Source organism: Clytia hemisphaerica, unplaced genomic scaffold, assembly GCF_902728285.1.
Source record: "Clytia hemisphaerica strain Z4C2 unplaced genomic scaffold, Clytia hemisphaerica genome assembly, whole genome shotgun sequence".
Classification (NCBI taxonomy): domain Eukaryota; kingdom Metazoa; phylum Cnidaria; class Hydrozoa; order Leptothecata; family Clytiidae; genus Clytia; species Clytia hemisphaerica.
The window spans coordinates 185,126-211,748 of NW_027103910.1; the positions used below are offsets into that span (position 1 = coordinate 185,126).

At 37.5% G+C, this 26,623-nt stretch overlaps 1 protein-coding gene and 1 long non-coding RNA gene across 2 annotated transcripts; one reads left to right on the forward strand and one right to left on the reverse strand.

Annotated features, from left to right (window-relative positions):
- Positions 1-373: 373 nt before the first annotated feature.
- Positions 374-26,572, reverse strand: LOC136809175 (constitutive coactivator of PPAR-gamma-like protein 1 homolog). The gene is made up of 14 exons (XM_067065692.1): positions 26,446-26,572; positions 16,786-17,567; positions 15,954-16,191; positions 15,411-15,547; positions 14,398-14,532; positions 13,130-13,307; positions 9,770-9,883; positions 9,067-9,257; positions 8,210-8,501; positions 6,975-7,143; positions 5,678-5,824; positions 5,212-5,398; positions 4,166-4,414; positions 374-3,721 (listed from the first exon to the last, which is right to left on the reverse strand). The coding sequence occupies exons 2-14, from the start codon at positions 17,554-17,556 to the stop codon at positions 2,873-2,875; spliced, it is 3,657 nt and encodes a 1,218-aa protein (XP_066921793.1). The 5' UTR covers positions 17,557-17,567; positions 26,446-26,572; the 3' UTR covers positions 374-2,872.
- Positions 23,962-24,252, forward strand: LOC136809208 (uncharacterized). Its single transcript, XR_010846958.1, has 2 exons — positions 23,962-23,995; positions 24,035-24,252. It is a non-coding gene; the product is annotated as an uncharacterized lncRNA (long non-coding RNA).
- Positions 26,573-26,623: the final 51 nt, after the last annotated feature.

Genomic DNA, 26,623 nt, shown 5'->3' on the forward strand with positions numbered 1-26,623 from the left:
CTAAGGGTAGGAAATTTTTGAAAATCTGAGAAAATTTTTCGAAAAAGTCTCTCTAAGGGTCACTTTTTCACTAAAATTTGGTCTCTCTAAGGGTCAGTTTTCGGAGGTCCCGTCCGCACATACCCCTCATTCGCCAACCCTAGTACCCCCCCGGGCGTTAGATTGTAATGCAATGTCTTCTGATATTTAACTTTTAACGGGCTTTTTTTGGTGATTCCCGAACTGACATGTTCCTGGAAAACCTCTGTGCAAAATTTCATCCCTACACCATTCTTTTCCGGGGAGTTATGCAATTCTACCCTGACTATGTAACCCAGTTCCTTTTATATGAGTTTTAAGGAATTCGGGGAATATAATCTGATTCAAATGTGAATTTTCCGTTTTATTTCCATGTCTCTTCTCCAACACGAAATCCTTTAAGACATACTTTTAAAGATATTGCAAAAAAAAAAAAAAAATGAAAATGAAACAAAAATGAAAAAAATATATAAATTCACAAAAAAATGAAGAAAAAAGTTAAGCTAACTAAACTCTAAAAATTGCTTTTTCACAAACTCAAAAAATACTGTTAGGAATATTTCTACTGTACTGTTAAAATGGACACAGTATATCTAAAAATGAGAAGATTGCTTTTTAGAGGCTCTAGGCAAGTTAAAATATCAATTTCGAATGTGTCTATTATAAGTTTGAAGTTGATTGAGCATTTTAGAGACTGACCCGCTCTACTATGAGAGTTTTAAATTAAAGGTTCTTCTAGATGCTGAAAACGTATACTACCAAAAATAACAGAGAATCAATCAAACAATAAAATTCTAACGTATTTATCATAATAAAATATCATTAAAACTTTTTATAAAGTTAAGTTGTGTCCTCGGTCTAAGCTGAAAATACACTCTAAGAACATCATTGCATTACTAGGGGATTCAAAAGCCCACAAAGAATACACGTTTTTTTTTAAGAAACTAGTTTTACGAAGCCTCAATGTTTCTTAAGAAATCGGCCTTTTGAGCCTTAAATGTTTCTTACATGTTTCTAAACTTTTTGAAGAAAAAAAACGAATTAAAAAATGTTATTTTCTCATTCTTAGCCACAGCATGTTTCTTAGATGTTTCTTACTTTTTAGTCTCATGTTTCTTAAAAGTGCCTTTCTTAAAAAAAACGTGTAGCTTCGTTAGGATAATTCTGTGACGTCCCTATGTAAATTCGCACCAGGCTACAAGGAGGATCAATCTACTCGACCTTATTTCTTTGTAAGAACTTGACAAAAAACAGACTCGAAAGAGGATTATACTTTAAAATAGCTCAATAGAATCTGTGTAGCAAGAACAAAAGATAAAGTAAGACAAATTATGTTTCTCCTTGACCTCTCTCATTAAATACAAAAGAGAACCAACCTTCAGGGCTACTTAGAAAAAATTACAATATTGTTAAAATACACATTTCAGTTATTCAAATCCTCGTCTAATTTATCCAGTAAAAAACTTGTTCTTATAAATGAAAAGGATTTCTCATCTCTAATCTCGTCTAAGCAGATAGTGTTTGAATAACAGAAGGAATAATCTAGCGATTTAGAATAGTCTAGCGATTTATAACAGTTAACCTATGATAGGGTTTGAACTGTAGAGCTCTTGTCTCCTACAGTGATTGTTGAAACTTCTACGGTGAAAGATCTGGCTTAACATGCTGCCCCAATTTTCGTAACTGGCATATACCGTTTATTAGATATTGAGCAGTGGTGTGGTAGATTACCAAACATTTGGGGGAAAACTGGGCAGAAAAATTTCCAAAATCGCATTGCAACCCTATCGTCAAAAAGTCTACACCGACCACATTTTAACTGCTGTTGTTGAAATTAAGCTAACCTCAAGGATTCGACTATAATTCAACGCCTCACTTTAAATTCTAAAGCTTTGAGAAAAAACGACCCAAAGGAAAACCTTAGGCTTTCAAGAAATTCATGATATTCATGACGTAATGTTTTATACGGAAGCACCAAAAAAAGACAGTTTACCACTAAATTTGAACTTACAAAATAAAACTACTGCTGACGATTTCTAATTCGATCTTCAAGAGGAATTGGATTTTTATCGAATAAGGGAGCGTCGTTTATGAGAGTTTCTTGTTGACGTGGACTTTAAATTTCATCGAATAAGGGAGCCTATCGAATAGAAGAACGTCAAATTAGAGCGCGTTAACTGTAGTGGCAAGTCCCTCCGTTAAAAATATTGTGTGCTTCCGTTTAAAACATTACGTCATGGTTATTATGAATATAGCTTCAGGATGTCAGGGCAAGCCCTTCTCTCAGATATATACATCGAAGTAACATTTTCATAAAACTTTAAAAACGCAAAAAATACATATTCTCGAAATCGAGTCACTGAAGAAAAAAAGCCCATCTAAGTAAGAACGCGCTAAAAAAGGCAAAAAAGTTACAAAAAAAATAAGGAAAAAATTTGAAAAATACACAATAAAGTTGAAGCATAGATATTTAAACGTAGATTAATATCAATCAAACATGTTGAATAAAACACAGAACGGCAGGAACTTCAAAAAAACTTGACCAAACGAGGGAAAAAAAACAGAACTTCTCGTTATTCTAAAATCTTGGTAAGTAACCAGCTAAAAAATGACTGAAAAGTGGGCGAAATAAGTCAAATGTCTACCTAGTTCAAAGACACGTTCATAGCTATATAATTGATGGATTTTAAGAAATTTCGAATGACTGAAAAAAAAACGAGCCCAAAAAGTTAAAAAAAAAATTTTTGAAGATCTATTTTGAAAATCTACCGTGGGGTATCAAAAAATGAATTTACTAAAATATGGGGGAAGAAAACAATCGTTAAAAAAAAAAACAAAAATCAAATAAAATTACTCATTCCACGTTACTTGGCATCCAGTTACCACGACCATGACTGAGCTGTTGATGTTGTGATCGGTACCCACCGCGAGTGTGGCCGCGCGTCGAACTCGAAGCACCTCGTGCGGACGAAAACGATGCGTTGTAATTCGGACTGGTCGGCGAAAACCCGGTTCCACCGGACATCCCTCGGCCTTTGCCAACCCACATATTCTTGTTGTTGAAACCGTAAGTGTCAGGCTTGTTGTTATGGTGATGGAACCCGTTGCTAGGCGATGAAATGCCGTTAGCCGATGGTGAAGAGCCAGTAGCTGGGCCTCGTGGCGAGTTGAAATTAACGGGTTGTTGAGAGTAGTAGCTGTTGTGTTGTAACGGCTGTCGGGGCGTTGGAGAAGTGTCGAATTTCTGTTGTTGTTGTTGCTGCTGTTGCTGCTGGTTGTGTTGATAACGCGTACGGTTGCTGTATACTTGTCGCTGGTGTTGGAGCTTGCTAATGTTTGATCGCACCTCTTCCACCTTCTGCACGCCCTTCATGTAACGTTTAAAGTTGGCGTTTTGCACTTCTTCATAACCGAACCCCTGTTGCCATGGTGAGATGACAGGCGTTTCTAAGAGGCCACGACCGACAGATGGGGGTGGTGGTGGTGGTGGTGCATTGTTTGCTATATTTTGTCGATTTTGTTTGTTATGGTAACTGCCTCTACCACCACGACCATAAGGGCGTCCACGCCCACCTCGGCCACGTTTGTGACTGCTAGGAAGATCGACTGAATTGGGACCACCGACGAGCACGGAAGGGGCGTTTTTCGAGTAGCCAACGCCTGCTTTATTTCCACCCCAATGTGCGACTGGGACGCCAGCAACCTACAGATTCAAAATCAAAAAGTTTGAAAATATTATCAAGTTGAAATGAATTTCCCCAATTTTGTAATCCCAGAAAGGTGTAAAGTTTAAAACCTTCAACGTGTGAGGGAAGCTAAATGAAAGAGTGTTAAATAGCGGTCCTCAAAAAGTAAAATGAATAATTGCTTAACGAAAAAATCAACAGAAATCTCGCCTTGTTTTTAAAAGTGAAGGCTTATGTACAATGTTTTTCCAGTGTTTTTCCACTAAAAAGACTGTTTTTACCAATATTTTAGTAATTTCAAAGAGGGGCAGCGTCTGATAACCGGGCGCGTAAAGGGCATGCAAAAAAGCCTGCAAGATATGGAAGTGAAGAAAATGACTTTGGTAGGCGAATCCACAAAAAGAGAGTGCAATGAAAATCAGCGACTCCTTATTCCTTACTTAAAACTAAGAGGAACTTACATGCAGGGTACCACCGCTTCCATGAACCATTTGTTTGCCACCCGTTCCACGTGACCGCCCACCGCCACGCATCGGAGGAACGCCCGACGGCCGCATGTTGCCCATGAAGGGAGTAGAGTGCATGGAAACAGGTGTTCCAAAAGGGCTGAAGAATTTTTTGGTTTGTTCGAGCCCCGTGATGGAGTACTTTGAGTCCAGACCTTCGGTAACACACCATCGTAGACGTTCCAGCTTTTCAGCAATGTGTGGCTGTAAAGAAAAAAGTTTGGATAGAATTAGAATTGTTGGATTAAAAGTTTGCCAATCAGTTTCTTATGAAAAGATCGGCTATCCAGAGAAATTTCTGGCTGGAAAACAGTTTAAACACCAATAAACTGAACAATCACTTTAGGAGTACAAACTTTCACGAGCATAAACTTTCGCGAATGGCCCTTCCAAGAAATTTTAAAGACATTACTTTCGTGAAAAGAGGATTTCAAATGTCGAAGACTATTTATTCTCTGTTAAGGACACCCTGTATTTTGAATATAATTCATTTTTGAAAACTTTTCGCCTACTGTACCGTATTCAACCGTATTATCCCCAAACAGAGCAAGTTTACTGGGAGCAGACAGGGCAAATTTTGTAAATTTTTCACTACCCCCGGACACTATATCCTCTATCCTCTATGTACGGAAGCCAAATGGCTTCTTTGTGGGTACCTACCAATTTCGAAAAAGATAAAGCTTAGCAGTTAAAGAGGTTAGCGATAAGGGTACACGTCTTTTTTTTTTAAGAAACACACTTTTAAGAAACATGAGGCTCAGAATGCCTAAAAACTAAGAAACATCTAAGAAACATGCTGAGGCTGAGAATGGGAAAATAACATTTTTTAATTCAGTTTTTTATAAGAACCTTCCAATCAAGGCTAATTATGTCAAAAAGTTTAGAAACATGTAAGAAACATTTAAGGCTCAAAAGGCCGATTTCTTAAGAAACATTGAGGCTGCTTGGTAAAACTAGTTTCTTAAAAAAAACAAAACGTGTACACAAATTTCTTTACAAACCTTTCCCTCGCAGAGATCGGTTATGCTGAAATTCATTGTGGATTGCAACCACTTGGTGTGGAATAGTTTCCCGTCGAAGAAGTTCCACGGGCAACAAAACTCCCATGGGACGGGCGACCCACAGGCGTCGTTGGCGATAATGGCGTTCTCAATACCGCTCATGAAGATGGAAGATAACTGGATACATCTGTAATATGAAATGGAAACAAATAAACCAATCTATCCGATTATAAAAAGTGAGCTACCCTACCTACCGTACCTTTCTTTCAGATTTTCTACAAGATGTGCGTCATCTTGTACAAAAATGCATATAGTGTTTCTTTTTGACTTCCATTTAACTTTACACATCGAACACTGAAGATGGTTTTAACCGAAAAGCTTTTGCTTGAATAAAAATACAACTTTGTTCTAAAAAACATTAAAAAAGCTTTCGCCTATTTTTGACGACTTTCTCTTAAGAAAATACCTTGCGTCAACTTGGTTCAGCTTAAGATTAGCCAGGCTTTGAGTGTTGTGTTCGGTAGTCAGTTGAGCTGACAGTGCTTGTGCAAGGAAAGCATCGATATCTTGTTTCGTCAGCACAGAAACTTTGGAGTCTTGTTGGATCAGGTATCTAGCAAAGGAAAGAAATGATAAGGATTTTTAAGATTTGCTGAATTTAAAGGCGGAAATTCTTTTTCTCAATACACAGGTTGCAAAATTAAAGACTGAAGACAAATCGCGCTTTTACTCGAAATTTTTATGTGCTTGTTACATGACATTTATTTCATTTGATGATATTGACACTAATAGTTGTAAACCAAGTAACATTGGAATCAAATCACGTGGACTTTTTCGAATGATTGTTTTGACTACATTGATATAATTTTGCAACCCTTGTATTTGGTTGAGACGAAGAACTTTGAACTCTTTACATGTAAGAAGAATGTACAATGGACACTTGCTAATTCGAACTTCTTTTATTGGAATCTTTCTGTAATTCGACCTTAAATCTTGGCCCCTTCAGTCGGAAATCAGTGTAAAATGCTCCTCTATAATTCCAGCATTCCTCTAATTCTATTAAAAATATAGTCCCATAAAGATCGGATTAAAGAAAGACAGCTGTAAGAGCTAATTTAGATAGACGGCTTTCTGCCTTTCCTTTCATTTGATGAAATGGCAGAGGATCGACGGAAAGTCGGCGGTTTTTCAATCTTTGCTTGAAAATGATTGAATAAAGTTGATGCAGTGGTGTCAAAAGAATGCATAGCATTAACTTTAAAGAGTTTCTACAGAAACGAGGGGAACGTAGAAAGGTAAAGGAGAAAGTCGACCGTCTAACCTACTTTAAGCGTACAAACTTTCGCGAGCAGAAACTTTTGCGAGGTCGAAAATCGCAGAATTTACGACCTTTACTTTCGCGAATTTGAGGAAATAATATTTTTCGCGAGTATAAACCTTCGCGAATTGGATGATCAAGATGAAAAATTTCCATAAAAAGGCTAAAAAGTGACGTAAATACTCCTTGAATTTGATTAAAACTGGTATTCTATGAATTCAACGACGCTTTAAAGGCATGATTTTGATAGATAGCTTTATAGATTTTCAACTTTCGAGAGAATTTTTCGAGAGAATTTTTCGAGAGAATTTTTCGCGAGAATAAACTTTCGCGAATCACCTTGTTAAGAATTTTCAAATGCATTTACTTTTAAGAAAAAGGTGAAAGTTTCTGCTTGCGAAAGTTTGTACGCCTAAAGTAGGTCTTCTACTTAACGATACCGTACCTCAGAACACAACACAATAACATCAACCGTTGCGGCACCATGGCGGTGTTTGACATGTTAACTGTGTCGCTTTTCATGACGGAAAGAAACGCCTTCAAGCGATTGGCGTTGTCTTCAGAGTCCGTACCAAACCATAGTTTCTTGAGCGGTGGTACTCCCCAACTCAATGCTGTGAAAATAAAAATTCGGTATGGTAGTAAATTGGTCATGTAGCGGAGGGGGCCGCGGGTCATGCTGTTTGTCTCCGAGTTGATTCTGATACTCTGCGCTGAACGCGTATTTTCTCTAAAGGCTCCGTAAGAGGTTAGCGCACCGATTTGACCTTTTCAACCAGATTTGGGATGAATATTAAACGAGCTTTTGAGCGCGCTTATTGGCTAAAGCAAAACAGTTACATCAAAATTAACTGTCAATCGTATATATATATATAAACAATATATTGTGATGAGGGATTTATTTGTAGAAAAAATACGTAGTTGAATGTGAATAAAAATGAATTATGAATGAGATTAGTATATCTCAACGAAATGGAAAGCTCGAGGATTCTCAACTGGCGCTCGGCCGAGCAAGACCTGGGAAGAAGATCACCCAGAGTCACTTGGAGAATCAAGAGTCGCGCGAACATAGGCTTCTGCAGACCCCGTCCTAGGAACCAGGTCTGCCAAAGCCTACTTCCGCGATCGATCGCAATGTTCCACCGTTTGGTGATGCGCGAACCATGGTCGCATGCCCGCTGGATAGGATGCCCGTTGTATAGGATACCCGCTGATAGGATGCCCGTTGTATAGGATGCCCGTTGTATAGGATGCCCGTTGATAGGATGCCTGTGGAGGAACCACGGAAGGTGATCACTAGGAGCCAAGTCGCCATCTCGAGATAGCGACAACGTCTGGACGCAGACATATGTATATAGAGAAGTATTAATTTATCGAATTTATCGTAAGCTGAATGTTATTTATCTTAATGGAACTTTTTATGTGAAACATGTATTGAAGAAAAACTGATGTCTACTTTGCTCTGCTGTCACTCTGAATTCCACTGTACATTCTAGTCCTCCCCGTCTTCTAACGGCGGGTCAGATCATAAACGTCTGGGGCATAAAAATAAATATTTTCTTGATGTGCCAGGAGAGGACCGATCAACCTCTTCCCGCGCGACAATATAAACATCGCTTTCGCAGACGCTTTCGGAAAAGGAATAACGTAAAACCATAGACTATTTTCCAGGGGCCATACCTTTTGGTGTCACACAATCTGGTGATTTTAAATTCTTGTCACTGTGTACACACCACTCTTTGACGACAAAACCAACGGCTTCTTTCGGTACCGGTTCTTTGTCTTCTTTCGGCGCCGGTTCATTATCCTGCACGACCTTTTCTTTTTCCTTGGCCTCACTCTCTGACTTCTGTGTATCGTCAACTTCTTTTTGTTGCGTTTCATCAGGCATTTCGTTTGTTTCTTCGCTTTCTTCTGTCTTGTTTTCAATTGTCTCTTCTTCATTTTCTTTGCTCGCTACATCGTCTTTGACCTGATAAAAGAGAAACATTTACAAACGTACAATGAATTTATATTTATTTTGTTTTAACCTATTAAATTGAAAGGAAATTATGAAATTTTCAATGAAATAACTTAATGTTTTACCATGATTGACGCTCGAACTAAACCAAATACAGTTGAAACTCTCCAATTCAATTTTCAAAGGTAATCGGATTTTCATCAAATAAGGGAGCTTATCGAATAGTAGAGTAGTTTATGAGAGTTTCTTAATGACGGCGACTTTAAATTTCATCGAATAAGGGAGCCTATCGAATAGTAGAACGTCGAACTTGAGAGCGTGGAACTGTATAGTCTAAGAGGGCACATCCATAGTCTGGAAGGGATAGAAAAGTTCCACCATGGACCAAGTTATATCCCTCCGCCATCTTTGATCGGAGTTTTCTTTTAAAGTGGTACCCACAAAGAAGCCATTGTAGTGTAAAAACTTTTCATAACGACAAACAGCGCTACATCACTAGCATGCAAGTAAAAGTAGATGCGGGTCTACCACCTAGCGAATAAGAAAAAGAATATGCTAGTCTTAGAACCTTCTTTACCTTTGAGTCTTCAGTTTCATTTTCTTCTTTGTTCTCCGCCGCTTCTTCACTTTCGACATCATCGGCGATGGAGAGTTTCGCACCGAACAATACACCGTACATCAAACGGCGTAACGGCCGATAAATGAGCGGGATGGGAAGACGAGCGGTCGGTGTTTCATCGTCCATAGTCATGTTGATCGAAAGTTCGCCTGACAGCGAAAAAAATAGAGCGATTGAACGAATCGAAGGAATCGTATAAGAAATACAGTAGGATATTCATACCTTTAAATCACATAAAACATGCGCAAAAATAAAACTAAGGAGAGAGCAAAAAACCTATGTTAAGAGGTGTATGAAAATAAAAGCGCGTGAAAATTAATGGGAACGAGGTAACTAGAAAAAACGCTAGAAGTTCCAGAAGTGATTCAGGTTACAGTAACGGGATGTTATAAGGCTGGTCAATTTCGTAGATCCGTCTAGAATACTCACGATCGTTTATGTCTAACGCATAAATCTCGTTAACGAGTACTAAACTCGTTACACCATTACTTGTATATTGTTAATTTGAGACCTTAAACTACTTTAAGGGAAGACGTTTTCGCGGGAATTAGTTTCGCGGATTTGCAAATTTCTTCCCTTAAAGTACAAATACTCTATAACTCTATGATTGAGATTGAAAAGCACCATGGCGGTTTCAAATTTGAAGCACCTCGATGCGTACCTTTAGTAAGGAGATTCAAGATTTCTTGACACATCTGTCCGCTTTGATGACGCTTTCTGGCGATGCTCAAGACATCCTCATGGATATCAGCGACCACCGGCGTCACTTTGATTTCTATAACACGAGAAAATATATATAAGCCTTTTTTTCTTTACAATTCGCGAACCATACTGGGTAACATCTTCCAACTTCCACATAGTGTGCAACTCCCCTACCACCACCTGAAAAAAGGTCAACCACCACCTGAAGAAAGGTCAACTCCACACCTGACCCTCGGACCTAAAATCTCTTATCAGTTCAGCCCCCACCTTATTTCAGCTACCCACACCTATATTTGTAAAATCCTTGAACCCAACTTGAAAACTTCTGGTTAAAGTCCTGAGGACTACAAACTGGACAGAATGAGGCCAGAGGAAATAATGATTTTTTAAACTATATTACATTTTGTGACAGTCTGTGACAGTAATTTTTTATATTTCTCTTGCATTTCTCTGGAATATTGGAAAAGAGAAAAGTGAAAAATCAAACAAAATCTTACACACAGAAAACTTGACAACCCCAGCCGGAAAAATGTCACTCCCACCTGAAATTTTTCATCAACTTGACCTCCACCTCTTTTTAAAAATCAAAAAATCCTCACCAACCCAACCCCCTCCTCAGAATTCAGGCGGTGCCCACTATGTTCCAGCAACATGGCTTGGTAATGTACAGGGTCAAGGTCACTGACATACCTCTAGGATATTCAACGAATGGTTTACCCCTAGAAAACTACCAGTATTATATAGCTTGACCTTGTATTTTCCCAAGCTATATAATGAGATCACTGACGTACCTCTAGGATATTCAACGAATGGTTTACCCCTAGAAAACTTTCCACATTATATAGCTTGACCTTGTATTTTCCCAAGCTATATAATGAGATCACTGACGTACCTCTAGTATATTCAACGAATGGTTTACCCCTAGAAAACTTTCCACATTATATAGCTTGACCTTGTATTTTCCCAAGCTATATAATGAGATCACTGACATACCTCTAGGATATTCAACGAATGGTTTACCCCTAGGAAACATTCCACATTATATAGCTTGACCTTGTATTTTCCCAAGCTATATAATGAGATCACGGACATACCTCTAGGATATTCAACGAATGGTTTACCCTTAGAAAACTTTCCACATTATATAGCTTGACCTTGTATTTTCCCAAGCTATATAATGAGATCACTGACATACCCCTAGGATATTCAACGAATGGTTTACCCCTAAAAAACTTCCCGCATTATATAGCTTGACCTTGTATTTTTCCAAGCTATATAATTAGATCACTGACATACCTCTAGGATATTCAACGAATGGTTTACCCCTAGAAAACTACCCGCATTATATAGCTTGACCTTGCATTTTCCCAAGCTATATAATGAGATCACTGACATACCTCTAGGATATTCAACGAATGGTTTACCCCTAGAAAACTACCCGCATTATATAGCTTGACCTTGTATTTTCCTAAGCTATATAATGAGATCACTGACATACCTCTAGGATATTCAACGAATGGTTTACCCCTAAACAACTTTCAACATTATATAGCTTGACCTTGTATTTTCCAAAGCTATATAATGAGATCACTGACATACCTCTAGGATATTCAACGAATGGTTTACCCCTAGAAAACTTTCAACATTATATAGCTTGACCTTGTATTTTCCAAAGCTATATAATGAGATCACTGACATACCTCTAGGATATTCAACGAATGGTTTACCCCTAGAAAACTTTCAACATTATATAGCTTGACCTTGTATTTTCCCAAGCTATATAATGAGATCACTGACATACCTCTAGGATATTCAACGAATGGTTTACCCCTAGAAAACTTTCAACATTATATAGCTTGACCTTGTATTTTCCCAAGCTATATAATGAGATCACTGACATACCCCTGGGATATTCAACGAATGGTTTACCCCTAGAAAACTTTCAACATTATATAGCTTGACCTTGTATTTTCCCAAGCTATATAATTAGATCACTCACTGACATACCTCTAGGATATTCAACGAATGGTTTACCCCTAGAAAACTTTCAACATTATATAGCTTGACCTTGCATTTTCCCAAGCTATATAATTAGATCACTGACATACCCCTAGGATATTCAACGAATGGTTTACCCCTAGAAAACTACCCGCATTATATAGCTTGACCTTGTATTTTCCCAAGCTATATAATTAGATCACTGACATACCTCTAGGATATTCAACGAATGGTTTACCCCTAAAAAACTTCCCGCATTATATAGCTTGACCTTGTATTTTCCCAAGCTATATAATTAGATCACTGACATACCTCTAGGATATTCAACGAATGGTTTACCCCTATAAACTTTCCACATTATATAGCTTGACCTTGTATTTTCCCAAGCTATATAATGAGATCACTGACATACCTCTAGGATATTCAACGAATGGTTTACCCTTAGAAAACTACCCACATTATATAGCTTGACCTTGTATTTTCCTAAGCTATATAATGAGATCACTGACATACCTCTAGGATATTCAACGAATGGTTTACCCCTAGAAAACTTTCAACATTATATAGCTTGACCTTGTATTTTCCAAAGCTATATAATGAGATCACTGACATACCTCTAGGATATTCAACGAATGGTTTACCCCTAGAAAACTTTCAACATTATATAGCTTGACCTTGTATTTTCCCAAGCTATATAATGAGATCACTGACATACCTCTAGGATATTCAACGAATGGTTTACCCTTAGAAAACTACCCACATTATATAGCTTGACCTTGTATTTTCCCAAGCTATATAATGAGATCACTGACGTACCTCTAGGATATTCAACGAATGGTTTACCCCTAAAAAACTTCCCGCATTATATAGCTTGACCTTGTATTTTCCTAAGCTATATAATGAGATCACTGACATACCTCTAGGATATTCAACGAATGGTTTACCCCTAGAAAACTTTCAACATTATATAGCTTGACCTTGTATTTTCCAAAGCTATATAATGAGATCACTGACATACCTCTAGGATATTCAACGAATGGTTTACCCCTAGAAAACTTTCAACATTATATAGCTTGACCTTGTATTTTCCCAAGCTATATAATGAGATCACTGACATACCCCTGGGATATTCAACGAATGGTTTACCCCTAGAAAACTTTCAACATTATATAGCTTGACCTTGTATTTTCCAAAGCTATATAATGAGATCACTGACATACCTCTAGGATATTCAACGAATGGTTTACCCCTAGAAAACTTTCAACATTATATAGCTTGACCTTGTATTTTCCCAAGCTATATAATGAGATCACTGACATACCTCTAGGATATTCAACGAACAGTGACTCATCATCTACGTCACTCTCGACCTCATTGGCTTCTTCTTCTTCTTCTTGTTCAGCTTTGGAATCTTTTGACTTTTCATCTACACCTACTTCAGTGGAAGTTGTTGTACTTGGTTTTTCTTCATCTGCTATGGTCGGTTGACTCTCAGTATTCTGGGGAAAGGGTTTATGAGAAATATTTGATAAATACAGTCTGGATAGTACTTTCGATATTCAAAATTGGTGTAAACCTTCCTGGTGCTTTGTCCCAAATTTGCAAATTTTTAATGAAATTTTTTTACCAGTGGGGCCAGGGGGGGGGTCATGCAGTTATTATATAAACACTATGACAATTACTACCGTGGTGGTATATAAACCAAAATTTGGGAAAACAGTTACTCCAAAGTGGACTAACTGCAACATGGGTGGTGCCTAAGCCCAAAATTGTCGATTTTGGTAGGATATGGTGTACTACGTGAGCACATTTTTCAATTTTTCACTTAAAATTTTAGTTTTTAAAAATTCCGGAACATTTTTTTCAAAAGTCAAAAAAAAAATCACAAAATTTTTTCTTCAATCAAGGCATGAAAGATATTTTAACAAACTTGGAAAATGATTGAGATATTTAACTCTTGAAAGGTCGTTAATAAGACGTGTCCAGTAAAATGGTATCAAAAATGAGGAATTCAGTGAAAAAATTGCCAAATTTGGCCTCTTTGGGGGTGGTATACACCAATTTTGAGGGTAAAATCAGTTAGTACACTATGGAATAACTGCAAGGGTGGTGGTGTCTGAAGAAAATGTCCAGAATTGCAGTTACTCCACATAGTGTCAAGGAGTAACTGCAAGACCCCCCCCCCCCGGTCGGGCCTACTAAAATGTAAAAAAAATTATTAATAAAAAGCATCAGTTGAAATGCTAAAACTATATATATCTCTAACCACAGCATGGATTATATTGGGCTATTCTAGAAATAGTTTGTAACCAACCCCCTTATGTTGAGGAGGTGTGACGTCCAGGGTGGTCTGGAAAATAAAAAATTCAGTGGAGTCTTGTTTTCTGTGTGTAAAAATCCAAGGTGGTCAGTAAAACGAGGTTGAAAATCCAGGTTGGTCCAAAAAAAAAGAAGAAAAAAATCCAAGGGGGTCCTGAAAAATTTAAATAAAATCAACCTTTCCCAAAAAAGACCTCCTCAACATAGGGGGTACAATCCTTTTCTGGAAAAGCCCATTCTATTCCATACAATATCGTGAGAAATCAATACCTCATTGTCTTTGTGCTGTTCAGCTTTGGATTCTTTCAATTCCAATTGTTCGAGAGCTTGTGCGGCCTCTTCCAGGGTACCTTCTTTGATCACTTTCTCTGGGTCCTCAATGGTCGTCACCCCGGCTTCTTTTGGCTGAATAGAATAATTTGAATATTCATGACATTTTCCACCCAATACGTCATTTAAACAATAGAAAAAGTGACATATTGGGTGGAGAAAAAAAACAGAAAAGTTGCATAATCTCGGGAAGTCATTGCAGTGGTGCATATCATGAATTAATAATTTTTCAACATCTTTAACATTGATTCTAAAATTTGGAAGCAATTTTTTTTGTATTGTCAACCAAAGGCCCTTGGTCAATATGCTAATAAAAATGGAGAAAATCTTTTTTTATTCTTCTTCTCAATAATCACACAGAATTTCAGAATTTTGTTATACTATCTTATACATTACAATAAAAGCCTGATTTTAGCCTATTTTTACCTTATTTTTGGGTTACAATTTCCAACACCCCTGGCAATTAGGTCCCCCTGTTTATTAAAATCTAGAAAATTTTCCAACCCCCCCCCCCCAGTTTATTCAAACCCCACGTTTATTTGGAACCTAAGAGTATTCAACAAACGGCCTTGAAATTCGGACAATCTGAAATTAGCACAAATTTTTCAGCTTTTTCGAGGAAACAGGGACTGGTTTTAATTTAAGGGGGTTTTTATTAACACGAAAATTTACACTTAGTAATATTAATGTAATAAGGTAATGCCTGATATTATTACCATTGATAATAATCGTGAAATGGTTTGAATAATTTGTCTTCCATCTATAGTTTTATATGTTAGGATTACACCATGAACATTATGATTTTTTAGAGAATTTCAGGATAGAAGGACTTTCACACAATGAGAGCACAAATTGTAATAATTTTGCTAAATTTATGGTATTAGATTGCTTTGGAGAAAATGGAACTGTGATGTTAACAATAAAATTACTCCCAAACATATAAATCTACCTACCTCTCTTTTCTTCTTTGAATGTTTAGAAACGTCGTTGATATGCCACCGCTTCTTGTATCTGTTTAAATGATTAGGTTTGTTTTTGGATTCTGATGGGATCGGATAACCAGCTGGTGACCACTCAAGTTCATCTTCATCTGAGAGAAGTACAAATTTGCAGAATAATACTTTTATTTTGAAGACAGTTCCACCACACGTTCAAAATCTTTGTTTCTTTTATCAATTCAAAGGAAAACATCGCAGAGAATCCAAGAGAGTCCCTAAATTGCACAGTGAGGATCACCTCTCTAAGGATATCGGTCCATGAATTGATTAAACTTGTATAATAGGTTCAGAACTTCAGAAACTTGAAAATTCAAATTTTAAAATCAGTGCCGACCTGAGATACCTGATAATCCAGCATATAAATTAATTGAAAAACATACTGTGTAGCTCATCTTTAAAATTGAATGAAAGAAAATTTAAATGAATTGACTAAGCAAAGTATTAAAAAACCAAAAGGAAATTTCATTCCAAAAAACAGTCCCTCTTGTAGTACTGTACCTGTTAAATTTTTTATCCTTGATGCTTTTGAAGCCAGCAGAATGTCTTTATAAAACTCGATGATATCTTTCAGTCTTTGTTCCCCTTCCTCGACAGATAATTTTGTACTTTTCTCAAACACTTGCTCTGAAAGCCATTTGATGTCAGTGATCCTCTCACGGTTATCTTGAATGAATTTTATTACACATTTCAAGCGTAGTTCACTTGGTGGAAGGACTGCATCGGATGGTAAATTTTCCTGTAAAAAGATACGGATTGAAACTTAAAAAGAAAAAAAATGAGAGCATAATACTAGTACAGATACAAGCTTTGGTGAATTGTCCCAGCCTTTTCACCTTTTGTCTAATAAATGATAATATCGTGCATAGTAAATATTGCTACAAAAGAGGATGAAATTAAACAGATTGTATTCATACCTTGGGTGTGTAATATCGCATATTTTATTACACAGTTGTGAGTAACATCCAGAAATAATTCTCAAACAAGACATAAAAAAAGTAAACAGGTGTAATAAATGGGCTGTTCCATAAAATTTCCATACAGGGGGGTGAACGAACAAATTTCTTGGAAAAGTGTAGATACCCCCTGGAAATGGCAAAATTTGCAAAAGAACCCTTGGAAAAAATTCTTTTCATGTCTTAAAGTGAGGGTGGACAAACTAAAATCAGTTGTTCACCCCGGAAATTTGATAATAACTTTTTACCCCCTGGAAAAATACTTCTTTAGACTCCCTGGAATTTCTTCTCGGTTAACCCCCTGGAAATGTTTGTCCAGCCCCCTGTATGGTCATAAAATGGAATGTTAAAAAAAATTTAACAGGTTGTACACTTACCTTAACCTTCTTCAAAGGATTATCTTCATCAATCAGATCCCAATACAAATATGCTAAGAGATTATCTGGTAATTCTAAACTTCCAATCAAGGTTGCTAAATATGGTAGATCATCCGGTTGTAAATCAAGTTCCGTTAAAATATGGTTCATATTAAAAACTCTACAACTGGTCAGCATTTTTTTGACCCACCGACTGTTTACTGTGACGTAATGAGGTAATTTGTAAAACATATACTGTGCATTGTTACCTAAAATTCCTATACAGTCTTGGTCTTTACAGTATAATACAGTTTCTTTGTAAGTGTCCTCTAAGGACGAACAGACTATAACATTACATGCACGGAAAGCCAGTCGTAAAGCATGGCGTAAACTACCAGGTGGAATAAAATCACGAGCTTTTGATCTAAACGGAATGTTTTTGGTGTGAATAATATGGGATAATGCATCTTTTGCACTTTCACGTACAGTTTGTTGAACTGAGGTCCAATGAAAGATGGTCCTTTGATTTAGACATCCATCAAAAAATACAACCAGTTCAATATTTGATTGTCGAAAGACACGTACAAATCGTTCAACTGATAAAAAAAGTTCACTCCATTGTCCCCCACACACCCAATCAATGCCTTCATTGTAGAAATAACGTAGATAATTATCAGCATTCAACAGTAATAAATTTGATGTTTTCTTTATCTTAGTTTCAAGATATGTTGGTAAGGAGAGAGTTTGAGTTTCCAACGACTCGACGTATTCTTGTAAAGACTGCAGCCCCATGGCTTGATTTCCTATAAAAAAAAGAGAGAAAGAATGATTGAGATCACCCATACCTTGTTTTAAAATCTTCCCTCCGAAGAAATCTATCACAACATCATTCCTTCTAAAATACCTTATCCAACAATGAAGATCCTGATTTTTCTAGTTTTTTCTCTCTTTATTTTCTTTAATAATACCATAGCATAGAATGCACACCCCCTGGGCTTAGGGGGCCCAAATCTTTTTTTCTTGTTTGGGGGCTACTTTTTTCAAAAGATGTGGGGCTAAAGTTCATAGGGAGGCTATGTTTTGAGTAATCGGTACCTGATATTTCAAATGATTTTTAGATGACCTCTTGTCAATAATTTTGATTAAGAACTTTCAAGCAAAATAGTTTTTGAATATCTGTTTCTTAAAATTTAGCTGGGGCTATTTTATTAACCCCCCTCCCCCTATTTTTTTTCTTGGAACCTAAACCTGGGCTGACCCTATGCGACGCCGATTGGAGAATAAAAGTGAGTTCACTGCCCCAATTAAATGAACAAGTTATGAGTGTGTAATTTGCCCTGCAGGTGAGGTCATGTGTTCCATCGTGATGCCACAAATTTCTTCTTTCTTTAGACCTGTGGACCTTGGGATAAAATATTAAATATTAAATTTATTTGGTTAAAAAGTTTGAGCCCCCCCCCCCTTATATAAAAATTAATGGTAGAAGGTCACATAGGTTTTTCTTTTGATCCTGAGACAGATATTTGGGATTTCTAGGAAACTTGGGCTAAAGTTGGTACTTTTTTTAGACCTAATTAGCTTATCCGCGGCTCTAGGGGCCAGTAAGACCGGAATTTTTTATTACAATCACTTCAAATAGATAGACCAGTGACTGAACTATTAGAAATTATTATTTTGAGCAGGAACAAACTCCCCTGGGACAGGTCAGATGGCTCTAAAATACCCCTAAAATCAAATTTGTAATGTTTTTGTGACATCATAACTCCAGCTATCATTTTGAAAATTTTGATTTTTTTTTAAATTGTATAGTTTATTTGAGAAAGCATGGTTCTATATCAAATAACCTTTTAAGGAATGCCCAAAAATGTCAAAAACTTCAAATTGGCATAAATCAGCCATTATGGATTTTTAGACCAAATATTTTGGGATTTTACTCAGTTCATTGTACTTAAAAACATATCCAAAAAAATCTAAGTTTCAAACTATAGGAACTGCCTCATTCTTAAAAAAACTGGCTCTTAAAATTTATGATCTCGCATGATTTTTTATTATCCAACCATGCTGTTTTATTTACCTGTAATTCTGTCAGCGAGTGACTCGCCAAAAATACTTGCACGGCAAATATGAGATTCTAAAATGCTGCAAGTGGAGCTGCATAGTTCATATTTTGCTCATCTTTTGCTGCTTTAATTGGTCATTCATTTGATGGCTATGCATTTTAGCCTTCACTGATGCAAGTTACCCAAGTTCACGGTATAGCTTTTTCTAACCAAGGAATATCAAAGTTCCACCTTCACTGATAAAACCTAGAAAGCGCTTTGTGTACTCTTCGCTTGAGAAAATGATTGACAGATAAGCTTTAGAGCTAGCCTATATGAGTAAAGGAATATTCAAGAAACACAGAATCTGTTCTAAGTATAGGCCTTTTCGCCTTTCCATCCGCCATCTTGAATTTTATGCAAAAATAGAGGAACGAAAAAGCTGTGGTTGGATTTAGTTGGAAAATATGCAAAACATAATAAGTTTACACAAAGATTAAAAAGACAAAAGCAATTTCTTAATCCAAAAAGAATTATTTTACAGAACAAAAAAGCCTTTTAGAAATTTGTTCTTAAAGACATTGCATATTCTGTTTTCATGCAATTAAAAAAATCCACCAAGACGGAGTACACACATCAAACTTTTAAAACACGCAAACTGAAAGCAATAATTATGACGTCACACATTCAGCGGGTTCTGATCACTGTTTTGATTTGATCATTTGGCGGTTCTATTCCCAGGAGAAAAATTTACCGTCAGCAGAATAAGGATGTTTGTACCTTCGCGGGAAATTTTTCAGCTTGAGTTTATGTCTAATGTTATGGTTTTTTTAAGTGCTTGTTCTAAGAGATGAGCCTCTTGATTATTTCTAGTTTTCAAAAGAAGCAAATCTAATCTTTCTTCTACAAGATTACACTTTAATATAATGCCAATTATGCATGTAGGTATTAATATTTTCTTTTTGCATATGTTTTGCATACTTTCTAAGGGAATTTCACCACGGCAATTTGGCCACCATAATTTTTGCATGCAATTCAATATGGCGGATGGAAAGACAAAAAGGTCTATTCCAAGTAAGTAAGTGTTCTTCAGTTTTCGACTAGAAACATCTTACAGTGCAGCTGGAACCTCAACATTCCAGGATTAGAAAAAGCTTTTTTTTTTGAAATTTAAACTTTAAAGTGCCATAAAAGCTTGTAGCCTTTGATTTAGAAGATGGTTTTGATACCATTGAAAAGCTATTTTCATACTCTTTCTAAAAGCATTCCGTTTATGCCCCTTTAATAAATCAAGTGGTCAGGAGCTATGGCTTCAAGACTGACACTCTGTATTTTGGCTTGTTTTGGACGCCTATTGGCGTCCTTCGGGGTCTAAGGGTTAACCCTTTATAGGCCGAAATAGGATAGCATTGAGCAAAAAATTTTGACCATAGGCTACTTTCACCCCATTAACTTGGCAAAAAATTGTTGTTGACACCCTCTGTCATCATTTGACACAGGGGGGGGTCAACATCAAGATACCAGACCCATAGCCGGGTGGTGGTGTCTTTTTTTCCTTTAAAAGTCTGAAAAATCAAGTTGGTATTGATGGGGGTGGGTTCCCCTTATTTTAGAAAAAAGTTATCCTCGGTTGGTATTGATACCAAAATAGGGGTTGGGTATCCCTTTTTTAACTATTATGATTCAGAAAGTTGGTATCCATATCAAAATGACAGCAAAACTTTCCTAATTTTTGCCATTATAGCTAGAAAATACCCCGAAAAAAAATTAAACAGTCTGTATTTCTTTATTATCTTGGTCGTTTTTGTATAAAGGTAAAACTCTAACACCAAAGCAAACTTGATCAAGCAGGATGTAGTGTAATTATCAAGCAAGGATGTAGTGTAATTATCAAGCAAACCAGAGTAAACAAATCTCATTTTTCTTTTTGTTTTTGTAATGCAAGAAAAAGGGCTCACACTCAACAAGGATAAATGCAAATTTGGGGCAAAAGAAATCAAATTCTGGGGAATGGTCATTTCAGCAGCTGATCCTGAAAAGGTTGAAGCTTTGAACCACCTCACCACTCCTAAGAACAAAGAGCAGTTAATCAGTTTGATCTGCATGATGCAGAGTAATGATGATTTTATTGAGGGGTTCTCTCAAAAAGCTTCTACCTTGAGGGAGCTTACAAAGAAAGGGGTAAGATTTAAATGGCAAAAGAAACACAGTGATGCATTCTACTCCCTTATAGAAGCATTCCGTAAGGACGTACTCCTGCGTTTTTGTGACCCAAATGTTAGAACGTTTATTGTTGTTGATGGCCACAAGACGGGGCTAGGCGCAATTTTAGCACAATGTCCGTCTTTAGAAGAAGAAGCGAAACCAGTATTGCTCTAGTCTCAAGGACAATTAATGATTCTGAGAAACACTGTCCTCGATTGGATTTAGAAGCTGCTAGCCTTGACTTTGGACTCAGACGATTCCGTGAATATGTTGTATGTTCGCCTGCCCTTATCAAGGTGATCACTGATCACAAGACCTTGGTCCACATATTCAATGGAAAGCGTTCTTGTTCCATTAGAACAAAGCGAATCAAATTGAATCATGAAGACATACCGATCATTGTTGAATACCAGAAAGGGTCTCTTAATCAAGTAGACTACATGATTCGTCATGGGAGAAAACTTTCCAGTCTTCCAATTGGTCAGAGAGAAGAATGCAATGACCTCAATAATCTTCTATACGCACTCCATATGACACAAGTCGTTGATCACATTTCACTAGCGAGAATCGTTCAGGAAACCCGCTGATGATAAAACACTCAGTCAGATTCAAAAATATCTCTGGAAGGGCTATCAATCAATCCCTAAGAACGTCTCCAAAGAGGTTAAAAGATTTCGACCTATTATGTCGGAACTAACGGTTATGGCGAACGGAATAATACTCAAGGATGATAGAATTGTTCTTCGAGAATCACTACACAAACTAGCTATTGAACTAGCACACACAGGGGATCTCACCCAGGACAAAGTGGAATTGAAAGGAGACTGATGTTCCAGTTTTTCTTCCATGGAATGTATGATAAGGTGAAAAGTTTTGTTAGTTCTTGCAGTGATTGCGCGTTGTTTGTGGATAAAATGTGACCCCCCAAGCGATTTGGGGTACATTAAAAATGAGACCGGTCTTGGTGCGGACAGATCGATAAAATGTGCGGCAAAAAAGCGGCAAAAAGATTACCGTGCGGTAAAATGATACCTTTGTATCTACCAGAAATTATCCAAAAATCTTTCCTAGAAATTCCATTCAAACGCACTTGATCGGTCACTAAAGAGCACCATTAGAATGAGTGCGGTATTCAGTGCGGTCATGGAGCGGACATTTTGTTTTCATTGTTTTGCTTGTTTGAACTCGAGGCTGAAATTCTTACGGCAATCGAAAGAAATATAAACAAACGGCGGGGACCGCACCATCGTCCGCTTTCGTCGGCACTTTGTCCGCACGGACCATACGGTGCTGTGCGGTCTTCTGGCCGCTTTTTTCAGCTTTTAGTCGCACAATTAACCAGTCCAAAAGCGGCAGAAGAATGACCGCACCAATACCGGTCTCATTTTTAATGTACTCCAAATCGCTTAAGGGGTCACAAATAACAAAGGAACCTATAACCAGTCACAAGGTACCTGAAAACTCTTGGATACAGTGGCCGTAGACCTCTTTGGTCCCATGCCATCATCCAAGTATCTTGTTGTTGTTCAAGATCTGGGATCAAGATACCCAGCAGCAAAGCTCGTAGCCTCAACTAAAGCTGAAAAAGTTATTCCTGCACTAGCAGAGATCTATGATGAATATGGATATCCTGAAAATCAAATATCTGACAATGGTCCTCCTTTCAATAGAAGAAAAGTGGAGGAGTTTACTAAAACCCATGGTGTTGCAACAAGGTTCTCATCGACCCTCATTTTCCTAGTCAAAACCCAGCCGAGACATTCATAAAACAGTGGGAAAAGCAATGAAGATAAATCAGCACTCAAAAACGAATGAAGCAGAAATCTTACAAGAAACGCTCAAAACATACCGACAGACCCCTCACCCAGCAACGGGTGTGCCGCCTGCAAGCATGATTTTCAGGGACGGGCTGAAAGACAAATTTCCAAGAAAGGCCTTGACTGAAAATAACATCAAAAAAGCACGGGCACTAGACAAAGAAAAGAAAATTCAACATGAAGAGGTTATCTATCAATGCCTCAAAATACCGAAAATCCTCTGATATCACGCAAGGGGACTTGGTATTAGTTTGAAATTATACAAAGAGATCTAAATTTGATCCAATATTTTTACCTTCTCCTTATCAGATACAGGAAATAAATGCAGAAATGAAAAGTGTTCTCATAAGAGATTTATTCTCAACGAAAACCCTACTAAGGCACCTAGATGATGTCAAAAAATGCCAATACTTCATTGACACCACACCACAACAGAAAGGACGCAAAACCACTCAGAGCAACCTGGAATTAGAAGAAGCAGCAAAGCAGTTATAGAGGAGGAGCATCATGGGGAGACTACCTTTCCTGGAGCACCCTCAGTGCAAACTCCCCCACTAGTTTTCCCTCAAACAGCCCCACAACCCCTTCCCCCAAACGATGAACCCACTCACCCAGAAGAAGGAACCATGAAAAATGAAAAATGAATATGCTCATATTGTGCGCCATCCCTTGTTTACTTTGTAAGAACTAATTACCGAAAGGTATATCACCGTCTATGGAGAGTTATTGATTTGATTCTTATAAACTAAATGCTTATAAGAAAAATGAAAATGCTCATATTGTGCACCGTCCCTTGTTTACTTTGTAAGAACTAATTACCTAAAGATATATCACCATCTATCGAGAGTTATTAATTTGATTCTTATAAAGTAAATGCTTATAAGAAAAATAAATACGCTCATATTGTACGCCAACCCTTGTTTACTTTGTAAGAACTAATTACTGAAAGGTATATCACCGTCTATCAAGAGTTATTGATTTGATTCTTATACAGTATATGCTTATAAGAAAATAAAGAAAAAAAACAAAACTGTGAAGGGAAAGAAACAAAGATATATGACGTAATCAGCCCTGTGAATTCAGACAAAATCATATCGGCACTTAAGTGCCGACCAAAACCGGGCCGGCAAAATTTTGCCGACCTAGAGGTCATTTTAGGTCGGCAAAGCCGTCCTAAGTAGCTTGTTTAGGTCGGTAAAGACAAAATAGGAAGAAAATTAACGAACTAACAAATTCAGCTGCTCTATAATTGTGTTATTAAGTTTTATGTTTTATAAAGAGAATGGAATGAGGCTCGATTACCATGTGTTATCAAATGATAACACAATTAGATTAACCTAACAAATAATATTTTTCCTCTTTAGGTTGGCTTTGCCGACCCAAAACATTTCTTTTGTCGGCACGCCGACCTAGAGTGTAAATTACGTCGGCAAATAAAAGCCGACTTCAGCTCAAGTTACGTCGGCTTTCAAGTCGGCATTGCCGAATGCCGACCTGGATTCACAGGGCTGCGTAATGCAAAGAAAACCTGCGAAAATCGTCCGTGGTTATACGAGCGTGCAATTTGTAAATTGATTTTAGTGAGTTCGTCCACCGTATCAAGTACTTTCGTTTTCTAATTTTTTCATTACACCGCGAAAGACTATTGTAATACTTTCGCTATGCGAAATTAATAAAATTTTCCTAAATTATTGGTCCAGCGTGCAGCAGAATGGACCTTTAAAAAGCAACTGATCGAAAAGATTTTGTCTTTGTCAGGGCCTGTGTGCGCAATAAATTAACAAGTCCAGGCTAAACCAACCGCCGATCTAGAATTTTTGACCCGCCGACCCACGCGATGTTTGACCTATGTTTTGGATTGAATTGGTAGTAGAGTCAAATTTCTCGGTTAGATTAAAGGGTTGTTTCAGGTAGGGTCAGGTAGGGCTAGGGCTAGGGTTGGGGATGGGAGTTAACCCCTGGTTAGGGTTTTAGCTCCCGGGTAGAGTTTGGAGTAAATACCATGTTTATAAGGAACTTTGAACTCCTTAAAGCAGTTATGACTCGATGGCCGAGTGGTTAAGGCGCTGGCGTTCTAATCATAGGTGCTTTGTATATAGTGGGTTTGAATCCCATCAGCGGCAAAAGTTTCGAAATTTCGTGAAATGCATCAAAAACTTTCAAAACTTAGCAATACAAAAAAAGTGTCAAAGAATAGAAGCTCAGAGTGGAGGATGGGAAGTGAATTTTTTTGCGTCACTTAAGGAACCCGGTAGGAACTACATTCGGTTATTGCCACGTCAGCTGGACCTTCACGCCGCTCTTGCTTCTTGTATTTATATTAATTTTGTATAATGGTTGTCATAATATATTTCGTATATTTCTTATCTTTAGAGTCAGGTTCAATTAATGAAATACAAAGAATATAACATAAATAAACACCACTTGGTCATATTATTCTTACCCCTCCTTCACGACCCTGCCTATGCCCCGGACAGTCCGGGGTTTTTTTGATGCGTGCCCGGGGTCCGTATTATTTGTTTTTGAGAGACTACCCCGGACGCCCCAGACAGCCCGCGCGGTCGCTTTTTATAGAATCGCTGACCGCGCGGGCTTTTTTCTAATTCATTGAAATATTCTTCCGTGGACAAACGCCGTCTTCCAAAAGATCTTGTAATGTCCTGATTTTGGCGTTTCGTGTGTGAGGCCTGTATTTGAACCTTAAATCTCAAGCGTGGTTTGTTCAGCAATCAAATTCTAAAATCTAACCGAAAGCTGAAAAATGGATCCTGATCAGACAGAGAAAGGTAAGTAAAGTTAGTTTTTTTATTTTGAGGGGGTGAGTTTTAGACCTGGATAAAATGTCCGGGGGTTTAAAGTGTGGTCGGCGATATACGTCCGGGGTAAATTTATGGCGCAAAAATTGGAGCCCCGGACGTAGGTCCGGGGAAAAAGTTATTTTTTTCAAACCCCAGACATTTGCCCCGGACTGTCCGGGGCATAGGCAGGGTCGTCCTCCTTCGGACGACGTGCATTTTTTAATTTTTTCTAGCCTCAGAAAAATTTTTTCTTTTCCAGTGGTAGTCGCAAATTCTGATAAAAATCCATGTACTTTTGCAAAGTGCATCGGAAATTCCACTCTTTTTTGCCTTTTTTAGTTCAATTGCCTTGGAAATTCATACATTATTTTCCTCTCTCGCCTTGGAAATTCGAATTTTGGTGAAAACTTTTGTCCTCAGAAATCCTGTGTCGTCTGCCCCCCTGTTACAGACAAATTCTAGAATGGCCCATTCTTTGAAGGAAAAACGTCAGAAACAAACCCAAAGACCAAAAGATGTATATTTTGTTGTTGAAAATTGATCCTGCGAAGATGTAGTATGAAGAGGCCACGACTGTATGAAACTAGCTAGCGTATATTGAGGTTAATTGTATAGGGAAAAGGAAATTTACCCACTCATCAATCAATCCACCAATTAACCTTAAAGCTTAATTTTTTCCTGGAATATAAAAAAAGAAGAAGAAACAAAAAGCTGGGAAAAAGTCCTTTTTTGACCCTCTATCCCACCGTCGTGACCAATCCACCTCTAATAGGTGAAAAATGGAACTTGAAAAGGATTTTTCTGTATGAATTACTGTTATACCTTATCGAAAATGATGACTTCGTTCAATTTTCCATCGACAAAACTTTTAGCCTCCTACTTTTTGGTCCAAAATTATCCGCCATTTTGTTATCGCGTGAAATGCGCGAAAGAAACAAATGTAGTTTTGACTTATGACTTTTCGATAAATGGTAGTTTGAAGCAATTGCATAAAGTAATG